We start from the raw sequence: 16,633 nt of genomic DNA, 5'->3' as shown, positions 1-16,633 counted from the left end.
AAGGTGGGGAACAAGGGCAGATATGCTTACTCTTCATCTGTCCATTAAACTTTGAAAACTAGGCCCAAACCAAAATAGTCTGGCAATAAAATGACACAATTAGGATAGGATTGGCAAGGTAGAAGCAAAATCTTTACATGTACATGAAATGATCATCTACAGAGAAAATACTAAGAAAACTCTAGGGGCCCCTAGAACTTGTACTTGAATTTAGCAGGATTAGAAAACATAAGGTATATATAAAAATTCAGGTCTGTGTATACTTGCTACAAATGAAGAACTGCATATTGAAATTTTAAAGTTATGTAGGAGTACAAAGGATGCAGAAAAGCCAAAAACAAAAACAAAAACAGTGTTGGAAGATGTTTAGCACCCAATTTTAAGACTTCTTCTAAAGCTACAGTAATCAAGGCAGTGTTGGTGTAAAGAAAGACATATAGATCATTTGAATAAAATAGAGAATCTAGAAATAGAACCACACATATATTGTCCACTGAGTTTTGAAAGATTATTAAACATTAGCATTTTATAGAATATAAACTCAATTCAAGAGCCGAGGAAGAGGTAGTGTTTTCAGCAAACGGCACTAGAACACCTGGTATCCATATATAAAAAATTAACCTCAACCCTTTAATTCCATACATGAAAATAACTTGAAGGGATCTATGAACCCAAATATGAAAGCCTAAAAGTATAAAACTTTAAGAAGAAATTATAAGGGAAAATATTTATGAATTCAGGGTAGGCAAGAACTACCTAGGATACAAAAAACATGAAGTATGAAAGAAAAAAATTGATAAATGAGATTCCATCAAAATTTAGAACTTTAAATGACATCATTAAAATGAAAAGTAGTCCTTAATCAGACCATATTTACAATGCATATAACCTATGACCAGAATATATAAAGAATTCTTAGAGCTCATTAATAGACAACCCAATTAAAATGTAGACATAAGAAGATGATAAATAGCCAGTACAGCACAAGGAATGGTGTGCAACTCTAGAATCAGAAAAATACTAATCAGTACAATAATAAGATTGAATTATACATTCATTAGGGAGATGAAGTTAAAAGTTTTACAAGCCTTGTCATGACTTTTTCTTTTTGTTGGATTCTCCCCCTTTGTGTTTAATTTGTCACGCTCAATGCATTCATTCTGCTGGGTTTCCTGGGGTTGTGATCTTCATTGTCTTTTCCTAGGGTACTGTCTAAAATTTTTTGGAGTACCAGTTTGGTATTCATGAAGTTCCTGAGGTGCTCTTTCTCATGAAAGTATCTTATTTCTCCATCAATTTTGAAAGACAGTTTTGCAGGGTACATCAATCTGGGTTGGAGGCTGTTTTCCTTTAGGGCTTGAAATTCATCACTCCAAGCTCTTCTTGCCTTGAGGGTTTGCATTGAGAAGTCTGCTGTGATTCTGATGGGCTTTCCTTTGTATGTGATTTGTTTCTTTTCTCTCACTGCTTGTAGAATTGTGTTCTTCTGTTGGATTTCTGGAATCCTATCTATTATATGCCTATGTGTAGATTTTTTTGATTAAGGTTAGCTGGAGTCCTATATGCCTCACTTATCTGTATGTCAAGTTCTTTTCTCCTGCTTTGGAAGTTTTCTGCCATCACTTCTGTGAACAGTTTTTTTATGTCATCTGCACTCTCCCCTCTTTCTTCATTGACTCCAATCAGTCTTATGTTATTCTTCTTTGCATCGTCTAGCAGCTGCTGGATTGATTTCTCATGTTCCCTTACAATTTTAAAGCAATTTTTCTTTTCTGCCTCACTAATTGCAATTTTATCTTCTATATGTGAAATTCTATCCTCGCATTGGTTCATTCTGCTGTGCAGACTTTCGATGTATTTTTTAATCTCTTGGAAATCTATGTATCTCTTCTATGGATTCCATTTGTTTCCTATGTTGGGATTCCATCATGTTCCTCAGATCCTCTGTTTGTTTTTATCTGTGTCCTCTCTAGATTTATTAATCATGTCTTGCACCATGAGCAAAATCTTTGCTGTTATCTGAGTAATTATTTCTGATTTCATTTTTCCCAGATCCTCTTTTGTTGCCAGTTCAGAGAGTCCAGGTGGTTGAGTATCAGATTGTTCCATCTCTTTTCCCTTTGAGGTTGCTCTAGGTGATCCAGAAGTCTGTTTTTGAGGCTTGTTTATGTGTTTTCTCATTTCCATGGGGGAGTGCTTCTGGCACCCATGCGGCTCACCTTCTCTGCCCTAGGAGCTTGGCATGGCAGCAGGGGAGCTTCCTTCTTGGTTCTGGGACTGGCTCAGCTTCTCTGCCCTAGGAGCTTGGGATGGCCATGGGAAGCTTCCTTCCAGGTGCTGAGACTAGCTCACCTTCTCTGCCCTAGGAGCCTGGGATGGAGGTGGGGGAGCTTCCTTCTGAGTCCACACATGATGTTTTAGCATGACAATTGTGGTGACATTATTTTTGTATCACATTTAAATATCCATCTTAGTATAAAATAGCCTTTTAGTCAAACACCTATCTGATCACAAAATATTAAATAACGCAAAACACTTTCACTTAAATTGTTATCTTTTAATAGTATGCCATCTAATGAAAATGTATCAACCTATAAATATACCTTTCATCATCATAAGTAGCTGGAGCATAAGAACAAGGCAAATACCTAAATCAAACAGAGGTTATTACTATAAACAATATCTCTGAAGACCTGTATATTTACAAGACTTGAATATGTTTAGTACATCCTGAAATAAGCAATAGTAAGTATCACAATCGTGTGAAACCTTTTGTCTTTTAATCTAGCTTTGTACCAAAAGCATCTGTAAAAAAACAAAACGTTATTGTTTTTCCCACAGAAAATTTAACCTTTTGAAGATGATCAATATAAATATATCACAATAATGTTTAGCAATATATATTAGGGGAAGTCATTTAAAAGGGTATGGAAATGCTTGGGGTCCCCCTAGTGAACATAGGTTGGAAATTATTTTTATGAATTTACTCCTTTATTGACCACAGAGAGTCCTTTTTAGCAGTCTCTTTAAAGCTCATGGTGTCCATTTAATTATTTTATATATTTTTAAATAATCTCTAAAAACCAGAGTGTAACAGTTAACACATTATTATTATTATTATTATTATTATTATTATTATTATTTTGGTACTGGGGATTGAAATTAGGACCTTGTTCTTGTGGGCACACATTATTTTTAATCAGTAAAATTTTCTGATTTATTAAATACAGCCAACAATATGCATTGCATTTCTAAAATTAATCTTAACATCATTTTGATCAGCTAGCAACCTGGGGGTAAAAGCATGACTTTTACTTTAATAATATTTATCTATAAGCCAATTTAAATTATAGACAAATTTTAAAAAAAAATTAAAAAAGGGAAAAATTGTTGAGCTTAAACAAAATAACTGTAAAATTGGGAAGACAGACAAACACACATATAAGACCATTTATCTATAAAGCTAGAGTACACTCAGATATATTTTGCCAAATTGAAGTATAATAACCCTTTATATTTTTTATGTATATAATTGTAAATAAGACTAGTCCAACCTTTTTGTAGCTCAATTAACAGAGATCTCCTCTAATTAGAATTAGAAGGAATAAAAGCCCTTTATATTTGTAATTGAAAAACAATTTTGAAGGTGAGCCCTAGGTTAATGACCTTTTCTTTTGTCTCATTTACTATAAATCTCTATAAAAAACTGGAAACTAACAAGCAATCACACTTATTTCCTTTGATAAATCACTTCCTCCCACTTTCTCAACATATATAAGCTTTCCAGTTTTTTCATAATATATCTGTCTTTTTATCCTAACAAGATAAAACTTTTATCATACAAAATTCTTTCATATCAAAAATATTTATTTTACTTATAGCTTTTTAAATATTTTTCATCTGTCTCACTTATTGTAAACCTTTTATAGCAAACTTGGTTGTAGGTGTTTTGGATTTTAAAATCTCCTTTTTTTCCTTTCTCTTCTTTTTCTATTCTCAGATTGTTACACTCAAGAGCAAGTTATCTGTACAATTATAATGCAAGAATTTGTAATGTACATGAAATGTTTTAAGCACACCAATTAAACATTTGGAAACTAAAAGTACATTTATCAATTAGCTAAAATTTGTAATTTGATTTTTTTTGCAAAACCTCTTTATGCCTGGCAGAGCATGGTTGCAGCTTTTTAGGTCTGACTGCAGCTTCAGAATTTTGCAGGGATCTTCAGGCTGGTAATATTGAGTAAGTATTGGCCTTGGAGTCTTTAAAGTCAGGATTATTTTACTCACTGTTTTGCTCTATGCTCTCCAGAGCTTTTGTAGCTGTTTTTACTACATTTTATTTTCATATATTTTCTCATTCCAGTTTTTTTAACCTAGGTTTTGTTTGACTTTTCCTGAGTCTGACTGTGGCACCCACCTGCACATCCTGGTGTGATAATGACAAGTAATTCTCCTCATGCTTTCATCCTCACTTCCTTTGCAGACACATGGTGGTCCTAGCAACTCAAGTAGAGGGGGAGGCAGCCCAACCTCTTCTGGATGGGAAGCACTGAGGTTTGCCTGTAATGATGTTATACTTTTTGGGAGAGGTGAGCCTGCCATGTGAGTGATATAAAATTTGGCAAGCAGTTGTTTTAAAACTGAAACTAAATGCTCGTCACTTGGAAGAGTCAACTGAGGGTTGGAAGGAGTGGGTGTGGCCACAGCTGCAGGTGTGGCCACCTTCCCCTGGGCTGGCTGATATGGTTCAAGCACAGAGCAAGTAATGAAAGTATGTCATGAGACAGGATTCCCTCTTTGCTGAATGCCTTGAAGGGTGCTTCCCATGTACCCATTCAGTATTAGGGTGTTTCAGCTTGGGGAAACCATGGATTATATTTAACTCTGTCCTGTAACATTTTAATAATAGTACTCACTGGCAAAGTACATGTTGGTTGCTTTGAAAGCATATGAAACAATTGGGTTTAATGTTGCTCTCCTGTTGAAAGAGATTGCCCATATTCTCATCCCAGTGGTTAAAAAATTACTCACAGCAAAGCACTGACTTGTTCTGCACCAGGCATCTTTGGTAATCATCCTGTGAAGTCCAAGTGCCTTAGACACCACCTCTGTTCTCCCACATAGGCGATTTCACTTTTTGGTCAAACCAGCAACCATGTTGGGTGCCAATTATAGCAGATGCCAGCTGAGTGCCTTGTTTTCCCACAAGGCAATACAATGCAAAGCAAAGGAAAGACATGGAAACAAGGCTTAAACAGAAAGTAGGGAACTGAGATGGGCCACATCAAGCATCTTGCAAGGACAACCAGCAACTAGGATTGTTGGTATTTATCATTACACAGGTGTGGTGTGTAAGAATAGGGTAGGGGCTGTGTGTGGCATCTGATAATATCAGCTGACACAGGCAAGGCTTGTGGAAAGGAGGATAAGGCATTCTTGCAAAGGAGCAGAACAGACCAAAGGTAGGTTGTGGTTAACTAGTGAGATACTGAAACAATTAAGGGCAAGGTAGCACTATGAATGGAATGTGGCTTGGAGCCAAAGGTCCTTGGCCATAGTGTTATCTCACTTCAGAGCTCTGCAGTGTCACAAATCAGGATTTAGATCTCTGTGACTGCCATTGATGGGGGAACTGTATTAGCCCGTGCACCATTTAACATGCTCCTGTGAGTCACACTGGCTTTGGTCTAGCTCTGAATGCAATGTAGCCAATTCTAAGGAAAGAATATTTGCTCCATATTACAGCCTGCTCTGACTTTGTTCAAGGGGGGGTCTCCTGCTACATTTGGGTTCCTGGCAAACACATGAACAGACTGAGGGTGACAGGATGAGGAATAACATTCCAAGCAAATGAATTCCATATGCAAGCAGGAGTAGCTACACTCATATCCGTTGAACCAGACTTCAAGCCAAAACCGGTCAGAAGAGACAGTTAAGGTCACTGCATATTGATAATGGCAACATTCCATCAAGAACAATAATGGCATGTTAATATGCATGGAATGCCAGAACACACAGTTATAAAACAAATGCTACAGGACATAAGGGGAGATACAGGTTGTATTGCCAAACCCAGAGCTAATAATATACCGAATGGAGGAGAGTTGAAAGATTTCCTCTAAACTCTGGAACATGACACAGATATCCAATCTTACCACTCTTATTCAATACTGTTTTAAAATTTTTATCAGTACATATTTGCATTACATAATGATTACATTTATTGCAGGGAATTGGAACACATTCGTAACATATCTCAATTCTTTTTTCCACTTCCTTCCACCTCCTTTTCTTTTTCTAGAATTTGATTTATTTATGTATCCCCTTATAATTATCATATACATATTAACATATATTATCATATACATATTAACAACTAGACCAATAGGCCACACATATCTAAACACATAAGAAAATTATATTAAATGAAGTTACACACTTAGATACATTGTCCATGCTGGATTACAATAGCTCTTATTCAATATTGTACTGGAAAATTTGGCCTGAGTAATTTCACAAGAGAAAGAAATAAAAGGGATAGAAAGAGGAAATGAAAACATCAAATTATCCCTGTTTGCAGAGGACATGATTCTATTGCTACAATATATGGGATCTGGCTATGTGTATGTGGGGAAGATAACATGATAAAAGAGCAAAGACATTAGGGAAGGCAAAGAGCTCCAGAGGAGAATTAGAGAGGGGAATAGGAGTATGGATATGATCAAAGCATATTACAGGCATGTCGACAAATGTCATAATGAAACACATTATTGTATAAAATTAGTATGTAGCAATAATTGTGACAAAGAGAAAGAAGTGAAAGAAAGACAGAAAAAATGTAACACATGGTGTTTCTCACAAGCCTGAAAATGTATGGACCATGCTGCTTATTCTGTTAATGGAGGCCTGACATTTCTGGAAGGGTTACATAAAGGATTGTGGCATCTGTAAGACTGAAGAAAATAGAACATTTCACTCCAAAGAGTTTTACTTTATAATTAGTAACGTGGTTGACCTTGAGAAGTGGGGACACTTAGGGGGAATTCATAGATGCTTACTTGGAAAAGTAGACATAATATGCCTGTGTTCATCAACGTATGTATGTAATTGCTTAGACAGGCAGAGACCTGGCTTTCCAAGCCATCACCAGACCCTGGGATTGCAGGATCTTCTTCCATGCTGTCTGCACATCCTTGTTTCTCAGGGTGTAGATAAGTGGGTTGAGCACTGGGGTGATGATGCAGTAGAAGAAGGACAAGAACTTGGCCTGGGAACTCTCAGCTGGTGGACAGAGGTACATGGAGAGGCCTGGTCCAAAGTACATGGTGACCACCACCAAGTGGGAACTGCAGGTGCTGAGTGCCTTGTGCCTTCCTTCAGCTGAAGGCAGTTTCAGTATAGCCCTGGCAATGAAGGTGTAGGAGATGACCACCAGCAGGGCGGGCATCATTCCAAAGGAGATGTCTAGTACAGTCAGGGCTAGGACATTAGCAGTGGTGTCCCCACAGGCCAGCTCGATGAGCACAGGCACCTCACAGAAGAAGTGGTCCAGGGTGTGCTGCCCACAGAGGGGGAGCTGGAGGGTCATTGTGGCTTGGAGCAGAGAACTGGCCAGGCCACCAGACCAGGAGGCAGCTGCCATCCTCACATAAACCCAGGAACGCATGATGAGAGTGTACTGGAGGGGCCGGCAGATGGCCACATAGCGATCAATAGCCATCATGGCCAGTAGGATGCATTCAGTGGTGCCCATCCAGCTGAAAATATAGGCCTGTGTGATGCAGCCCCAGGCAGCAATTGCCTTGTCTAGCCCCCACAGGTTGGCCAGCAGCTGGGGCACAGTGGTGCTGGTGAGACCAAGGTCCAGCAGAGAGAGGTTGTCCAGGAAGAAGTACATGGGTGTCTGGAGTCTGGGGTCCACCAGGGAGAGGAGGATGATGGAGCTGTTCCCCACCAGGGTGAGGAGGTAGGAGAGGAGGACCACTGCAGAGAGGGGCCTCTCCAGCCACGGAAACTCTGAGAAGCCCAGCAGGACAAAAGTGTTGGGAAAACTCATGTTTTCCCTTTCCATGGCATCTGTCTTTAATATATGGCTGGAAGTAAAGAGACAGTTTTTTGAAAATAAATATGGCTTTTCTATGTCTTTTCCCCTTTTCCTTTTTTATTAGTATATGTTACAATGTTTAATAGTTTTACATGCAGCTTCATACCCTATGAACATTTTCTTCCTTAAAGAGGGCATCAAATAAACTTTATCTGAGGCAACATTTTCTCTTTTCTTTTGTTCCAAATTTTTCTTATGATGACATAAAATTTATCCACTCAAAAATTTTTAAACATGCAGCTCAGTAGTATTAAGTACATTGATAATGGGAAATTGAGAAAGAAATAAAAGGAATAAAGATAGGAAATGAAGAAGTCAAATTGTCATTATTTGCAGATGACACGATCTTCTATACAGAAGACCCCAAGAACTCCACCAAAAGTCTTCTAGACTTAATAACCAAATTCAGTCAAGTAGCTGGATACAAGGTCAACACACAAAAATCAATAGCTTTCCTCTACACAAATGACAGACTCACTGAGAGAGAAATAGGGCAAATAATTCCTTTCACAATAGCATCCAAAGAGCTGAAATACCTAGGAATCAACCTAACAAAAGAAATCAAAGACCTCTTCTCTGAAAACTATAGCACTCTGAAAAGAGAGATTGAAGACAATATCAGAAAATGGAAAGACATCCCCTGCTCCTGGGTAGGAAGGATCAATATAGTGAAAATGGCCATACTTCCAAAACTGCGATATAGATTCCCAATTGAGATCCCAGCAGCATATTTCACTGACCTTGAGAAAATAATCCAAAAATTCATTGGGAACAAGAAGAGACCCAGCAAAAGCAATTCTAGGTAACAGAGATATGGCAGGGGGTATTACAACCCCCAACTTGAACCTACACTACAAAGCTACTGTGATAAAAACAGCATGGTACTGGCAAAGAAACAGACCTGACGACCAGTGGAACAGATTAGAAGATGCAGAAACAATGCCAGACACACTCAGCCATCTTATCTTTGACAAAGGAGCTAAACACCCTCACTGGAGGAAAGATAGCCTCTTTAATAAATGGTACTGGAAAATTTGGGTTTCAACTTGCCAATGATTAAAACTAGACCCATATCTCTCACCATGCACTAAACTGAAATTGAAATGGATTAAAGATCTAAATATTAAAACAGAAACATTGAACCGGCTGCACCAGAGGTTAGGCAGAAGTCTTGAAGACATCGGTGTAGGAAAAGATTTTATGAACCAAACCTCAGTTGCCTGTGAACTAGCACAAACAATCAACAAGTGGGATCTCTTCTTACTAAAAAGCTTCTGTACAGAAGAGTGAAGCTTCTGTACCAACAGAGTGAAGAGACAACCTACAATATGGGAAAAAATTTTCACCTGCTGTCCCTCAGACAAAGGTCTACTATCTAGAATCTATGAAGAACTTAAAAAAATCAGACCTCCCAGATTTAAAGACCCAATCTGAAAATGGGCATCTGAAACAAAGAGACAATTCTTAGACAAAGAAGTAGAAATAGTAAATAAAGATATGAAAAAATGTTCAACATCACTGGTCATTTGAGAGATGTAAATGAAAACAATTCTGAGATTCCGCCTCACCCCAGAAAGAATGGCTGCTGTCATGAAATCAACCAATAACAAATGCTGGTGGGGCTGTGGGGAAAGAGGAACCCTGCTCCACTGCTGGTGGGAGTGTAGACTGGTGCAACCACTGTGGAAATCAGTATGGAGATACCCTAAAGAACTAGGACTGGAAGTCCCATTTGACCTCACTATTCCACTGCTGGGGCTCTTCCCCAAAGAAGTAAGAGAATCATATCACAGTGATATATGTGTGCCCATGTTCATAGCAGCACAGTTTGTAATAGCCAAAATGTGGAAACAGCCCAAGTGTCCATCAACTGGAGACTGGATAAAGAAAATTTGTTTTTAAAAAATAAAATGGAGTATTACTCAGCCATAAGAAATGAAGGATTAGAGACATTTATAGCTTAATTTATGCACATTGAGGCCATGCTCTTAAGTGAAATAAATAGGACACACATGTGTAAATATCAAATAGTTTCTCTAGTGTGAGAAACTGAGAGTGTAAATGAAGAGTAAAACATACAATAGATAATGTGAAATAGGAAGAAAAGGGGCAAAGGGGAAGGAAGTGGGAGGGGTAGGGGAAAGGAAAGAAGGGAATGGGATTAATAGGAGAAAATGGAAAAATGGAAACAAAGTCTTTGTAAATAGGGAGGGATGGAGGGGTTGAAGGGAGGGCAGGGGAAGGGGAAAATAAAAACCATTAGAGATTATACAAAGGTGCATATTTCCAAGGATGAATGCCATTATATTGTACACCTAAAATGTACCAATAAAATAAAATTTTTAAAAAGTACCTTGATAATATCTTAAAACCATCACCATCATCTATTTTCTGAATATTTTCCTCTTGCAAACTCAATCTGTACCTATGCAATATCTCCTTTGTTTCCTGACAAGTGACCTTCATCACCCGAATTACATCCAAGGAGCATTCATTTATGTGGTTAGTTTATTTACCTTATATTATGACCTTAAATTTCATGTGTACCGAAGCATATATTAACATTTTCTAGTTTTTGACTCAGATTGTATATATGTAAAATTATGTTTACATTCATCTCTCAATTGATGCACACATTGTTTTTATTGTTCTGCTACTGTGCTTGATGCTGCTATGCACATTGGTGTCCAATACCTCTTAGAGATCCTGGTTTCCATTTCTTTGGGTGCAGACTCAGAAGTGACCTTTCTGTACCCTACAGTAACGCTGTGTCCAAGTCTCTGCAGAACAGCCACATTTCTCTCCCATCTGCTGTGCTATTTTCCTTCCTCCAGCAGTGCACAAGGGCTCCAACCATCCACATACTGGAGAGCAACCCTGTCTCCTGCTGTTTCTCTGATATTCACCATCCTATTCAGTATAAATTTCTGGGTTTTTGTACATCATTCAGCCTGTGGTAGTTTTTTTATGGAGCACAAACAGTCTAAGATATCACTATGCTGTCTCTCTTTCCCTTAAATGTACTTCTGTCATTTTCATCTCATTTTTACAATAACTTTTCATCATAAAGTTCCATAGAGAGCAAATATTTTCATATATGCACCACTTCAAAGAACACATTTTATCTCACGATTGGGAGGAATATGCATGAACTAGTTTAAAAAACATGCTATGAGATTGGAAACATAATTACATGAAGAATGAAAAAAAATGAGTTGAAATTTTATAAAATGTTATGAACAATGTTATTTACTTTACCTTTAAAAAGAGTTATAGTATCATGACTAAACACCATCGTTGTATTCAGGAAAGTGGTCTCCGAAGCAGCTTTTCTGGGATATGTTACCAAGCCACCAGGAAAAAATACCCTGAGATGATCCATGGCAAATTGTTTAGATTCATGGATGTTACAGAAACATAGTTGATCAGCTTGCAGATCTTTAGCCAAGCATTCTGCAGAGTCAGAAAAGTATCAGCAGACATGAGGGGCAAATATTACCCAAAGTTTCAGAAAGAAAGAAATTTTGTGATAATTGAAGGGGAAAGTAGAGAACAGCACTGAACAAAATGTTCGTGAGAGTGGGGTGAGTCATAGCAAATGCAGGTCAATTCGAACCCAAGAGAAAATGGGGCCTTATTTGGAGAGTGAGGAGTGGATATTTGTTGTGGACTCTGTTTGTAGCTGGACATCTGGAGTAGGACCATGCACCCTGTGTTTACATCCAGAGTAACACTCTCTGAATGTTCGGTTGGCAGACACAGTGAGCCCCGGTGTTGAGGGCAGGCAGTATCTGCACCCTGATCTTTGGCCTCTTGCACTGAAATGCAAGAAATCATGCTCACTGTTAGGATTTGGAGGAGACTCAGTGGAGTATCAGCACGTATATGAAGAGTAGTCAACTGAAACGGGCGACTTGCTCATTCTACAATTATTTTCCCAGAAATATTAAACAAAATAACAAACAAAAAACCATGACAACTCACCATAGCACGTGAGAATCAATGTGGCTGGAGAGAAGCTGTACTGTGATGGCCCAAATACTGCTTCCTACAGCCCAGTGCAAGGGCCCTGCTGTGCTTAGTGAGCTCCCGAGCGATCCTCTCTCTCTTCCTCTCTAGACGGAGGGTTGTCACAGCTCACATGCAATTTGCAGTTGATCAGTCAGGGTGAAGGAAGCACACCTGCATAGTGAATGCAGAAGATGGTGGAGCAAAGACCCTGGGCCATGCACAAGAGAGACCTGACAGTCACCAGGACATGCAACCCCTCCTCACAGCAGAGGGGATCGGTACTGAGATTAAGCCTGTGACAGGATGGTAAAGGCTTTGTTTGATCTCATACTTAAAGCAAGTAGAACAAAGGGGGATATTGAGATAAGCTACACCTTGGGTCTCTTGATAGCAATGCTGTCCAGAGCATGCAGTATGTCTGAAACCAAGCCCTCGGCACCGCCGAATCACATCGGCGTTCTGCATGCCTCCGTTTGTTTAGACATCATTTGACAAGCACATGATAAATGGGTGCACTGAGGTGACGGGGGTTCAGCTGGACTCTGAAGATTGGTACCCAGCAACTCCTTGGAGGACGTGGAATTGTTGGCAGAGATGCTGTTTTGTGGACATCAAATTCAGTACATGGGCACACACTGGAGGACAGGGAAATAGACTCCAAATTTTTTCAGCAACAACATACATAAAAGACCTATGCAGACTCAGTTTTGGATAAATATCTGTTACATATTTTCAAAAGTTGACAGATCTATTTGTACATCATGTAAAATGTGATGTTCTGAGGAACATGTGCATGGTGGAGTGGCTGATATAGCTAATTCTATAATGTGCACTACCCACACAGTAATATTTTTGTGGTCATAATATTTAATATCCATGTGCTTAGCATTTTCAAAATCCCAAAACAAAGCTCTTGACTTTTCCTCCCCTCTAGCTGTACATTAGTGTCCGTCGGCCACCACCTCTCAACCCTGCCCCTCCTTAAGTGTCCAAACCTGGCAATCACTGTCCTACTGTCTACTTCAAAAAGATTCACTTTGAGAGATTCTAAATTTGAGTGAGACCTTGTGGTAGTTGTCTCTCACCTCACCGCTGTTAGAATGGCTGATATAGAAAGACAAAGAGAACAAATGTTGGAAGGAATGAGGAGGAAAGGGAACCCAGGTATGCTGTTGGTGGGGTTGCATATTTATGCAGCCATATGGACAACAGAATGAATTAGACTGTAACTGCCTACCACAGCACCAGTCACTCCCACTTCTGAGTATATAACCAAGAGAAACAAAAATCAGCATGTTGAGGAATCGTCTGCCCTTCATTTCAGCATTATTCAAAAAAGCAGGATAGAGAATTTACCTGTGTTCATCAGTATAAAAAAGGACACAAAAATGTGGTATGTATATACAATATAATATTATTCAGTCTTAAAAAGAGAGGAAATCCTGTCATTTGGGACAAATGGGTAAATTTGGGGACATAGAAAGAAAAATTTTGTTTTAAAAAGAACTTTCTTCTTGCAAAATACCATTGGAAAAATTTGATTATTTGAGTTGCCAATATTTGGGAATAGCACAAAACTATTCAGGAAACTCAGGAATGAAAAACACTTCACAGGCTTCCCTTGCCATAATGTCAGACTTGTTATCCCTGGGACAGTTCTGTGTCCAGAGGCGCTGAACCCAATCCAGTCCTCATGCTCACCTGCTCAAGTGATCCCCAGAAATAAGGATTAAAATGATTAAAATTAATAATTGATAATTTGAAATAGGAAGAAAAGGTCCAAAGGGGTAGGGGAAGTGGGAGGGGAAGGGGAAAGGAAAGAAGGGAAAGGAAAAATTATGAGAAAAGAAAAAAAATGGAAACAAAGTCTATGTAAATAGGGAAGGGTGGAGGGGGTGAAGGGCACACAGGTAATGGGGAAAAAATAAGAACCAAGATCCATCATGTACAGGTACAAGCACCCAATGATAAATGTAAATGTATTGTATACCTAAAATGTGCCAATAAAAGAATTTAAGCAAAAAAAAAAAAAAGCTCAGAGGGACCCTGGAAGCCCCCACTTTACACTCAGGCCCCGATGTGGCCCCTTCATCTTCCCGTGTGTTCTCTCTCCGACCTCATCCTCTCCTCTGCCTGCTCCCCCTGCAGGCCTGGACCCCTGCACAGGGCTCCTCCTCTCCTCCGCTGGCCTGCAGGGGGACGTGACTTGTGCACAACCTGCACCAGAGCTGGCTCCTCCTCTTCCATGGCCTCCCCTCTCTACCTCACGCGTGGCTTTGAATTCTTTCACCACTGCAGCCACTCTTGCCTCTCCTTCTGCCACTGAGAGCTTTGAGTTTGATGTATGCTTAAGTTCCAAAAATTTGTATAATGCTGAGGATGTACTTCTGTGCTACAGGATTTCTCCACTATGCACAAGGCCAGGGTATCAAGCCCCACCACCAATAAATACAAGTAAACAAAAAACCATCTCCATAATTATTATTAATTTAGAATGTTTTCCTACTTGCATGGCCTTGTGTGGTTACTTCACACATGTATGTAAAGTGTAGAGATCAAATCAGAGCTGCCAGCTTTTCCATCTTGTGACCTTTAAGTTTGCCTCTCCTGCTCATGTGCTCCCTGTGGCAGTCTCTTAGTGATTGTTTAAACATACAAGTGGCGTTACTCAAGTGGGGCGGCTCACATACTTCCACAGCCTCATCCAAGCTCCTTCTCCCTCTGCAGCCCCACTGAGATGCCCACGCTGGCCGCTCCTGTCCACCTCCTCACAGCTCAGCCACACGTGGAGCTGATTCAGTTCGGCTGCGGATGATGTTTCTCTCATTTGCCATGGAAACATCTTATTCCTTTCCCAATTTCTGTCCAATGCTCTAGACTTTACGGAAATTTTATTTTATCTTCAGCCCCTGGTTTCCAGTATCATGTAAGACATGGAATGACAGATTTTTTAATGTTTTTTTTCTTGCTGATTTTCATCTAACCCTGGTGCAATGCTTGCTCCTTACCAGGCCCTCAGTGTGCAGGGATGGTTTGGTTCCCTGTTTCACCACTGGGGATTGTTGTGCTGCCACCTTTCCAGTGCCAGCAACTTCCAAGGTCATCTACGTCTTCTCAGACTTAATCTTTTCTAGGGTTGGAAACCTGATAGATAAGATAACAGAGGGAAGGACATCACCAGGTTTAAAAATTCTCTCCTCAAAGCACTCATTTAGTGTCTAGATTGAACCACCCTCATTGGCTAAGTGCGAGAATCTCCTTCACAACTTGAGGAGGAAGGAGGCTCAGGACTCGTGCTCGTGAATAACTGGGTCCCCTCCCCCATTACCTTGACTGTGAAGAGAGCGGGAAGCCAGCAGTGGGAAGGCTGGGTCCTGGGTCAGGGAGGCAGCTTCCTTCCAGGATGTAGGGTTCCATCCACAGAGAGGTGCAGTCACCTGAATCCAGCCAGGAGAGGGGATTTGTTGAGTGGAGGCCTCCTGAGATTGCTGGCTGGATGCTCTGAGACCTGAGCTGCTCCAGCACGTAATTAGCTCCAGGGCTGAGACTGTAGAAAGGAGAGGCCCAGAGGGATTTGTGCTTCTCTCTTATGATTCTTGGGAATCATCTTGCTCTGAGGCATCTGTCTGAGAGAGCTGAAGTCCAGATGGTGATTAAATAAAATTGTCATTTCCAGGATTGACATGGACTCTAAGTCCACAGCTTGTTGTTCTCATGCTTCTTTCAAATGTTGGGCTTAAGGGCAGCCTGATGCAGCCACAGTGGAAACTCAATTTAAATCTTCTGCACTTTCCTATACAAGTCCTAAACAGGCTTAACCTTTCTGAGCTTCTGAGACCAGATGAATATTAGGGTTTCCTTACTTACGTGAGTGTAGACAAACTTCCCGGCTCATTACATGTGAATCAGTATATTTAATTTTTTGAATTAGTATGTTTTAAACAAAACAGCTCACTTTAGCAGAAAATTGGGAAGGGAAGCTCTTTAGCTGCATAAATATTTGCCCTTTGGTCTTGTGGGCAACCTGATGACACCTTTATAAAGTACTGTGTTTTGCAATACTGATTTTCCTGAAATGTATTTTACCACATTGCAAAACCCTGGCTTTGTTCCGGATTCCATGGTTGCTGTTGTTTCCACCCTCAGAGTGAACTGAGAAGATAACATTGCCTGGCTTGGTTTCGAACCCATTGTGGGCTGCAGTGACCTCCACACCTTTGGACCAGTGCTGAGCTGCTCAAGCCCAGCTGGAGAGAGCTGCTGCAAATGTCCTAGTGATGTGCAGCCCCCCAGGCAGGATGTTCCGTAGCCTCTTTCTTGAGCCTCAGAGGAGACTCTTCTGCCCCTCTGCCACAGGTCCCCACACCTGACCAGGTCCAGGGGCAGGGTGTGGAGAAGCTGAGAGTTCTCCTTTACGTGGAGAGGGGCCTGGTCTCTGCGAGGCATCAGTGAAATCTGTGGGAAGAACAAATGGGAACAAGAGCAGAGGCCATATGCAGGTGGCTGAGGCAGAGA

General features: G+C 40.1%; 1 protein-coding gene across 2 annotated transcripts; it reads right to left on the bottom strand.

Annotated features, from left to right (window-relative positions):
* Positions 1 to 3,540: 3,540 nt before the first annotated feature.
* On the bottom strand, positions 3,541 to 16,113 carry LOC101699606 (olfactory receptor 2C1-like). Of its 2 annotated transcripts, XM_087181032.1 has the most exons (4): positions 15,447 to 16,113; positions 12,092 to 12,289; positions 11,366 to 11,560; positions 3,541 to 8,096 (listed from the first exon to the last, which is right to left on the bottom strand). In XM_087181032.1, the coding sequence occupies exon 4, from the start codon at positions 8,072 to 8,074 to the stop codon at positions 7,115 to 7,117; it is 960 nt and encodes a 319-aa protein (XP_087037158.1). In that variant the 5' UTR covers positions 8,075 to 8,096; positions 11,366 to 11,560; positions 12,092 to 12,289; positions 15,447 to 16,113; the 3' UTR covers positions 3,541 to 7,114. The 2 variants fall into 2 exon arrangements, with proteins under 2 accessions (XP_087037158.1, XP_012924695.2); XM_013069241.3 differs by lacking the exon at positions 11,366 to 11,560.
* Positions 16,114 to 16,633: the final 520 nt, after the last annotated feature.

This window comes from Heterocephalus glaber, unplaced genomic scaffold (assembly GCF_053883595.1).
Source record: "Heterocephalus glaber isolate CG9 unplaced genomic scaffold, H.glaber_assembly_v1.0 deba00001466, whole genome shotgun sequence".
Lineage (NCBI taxonomy): Eukaryota > Metazoa > Chordata > Mammalia > Rodentia > Bathyergidae > Heterocephalus > Heterocephalus glaber.
This window is presented reverse-complemented; position numbering and strand designations above follow the sequence as displayed.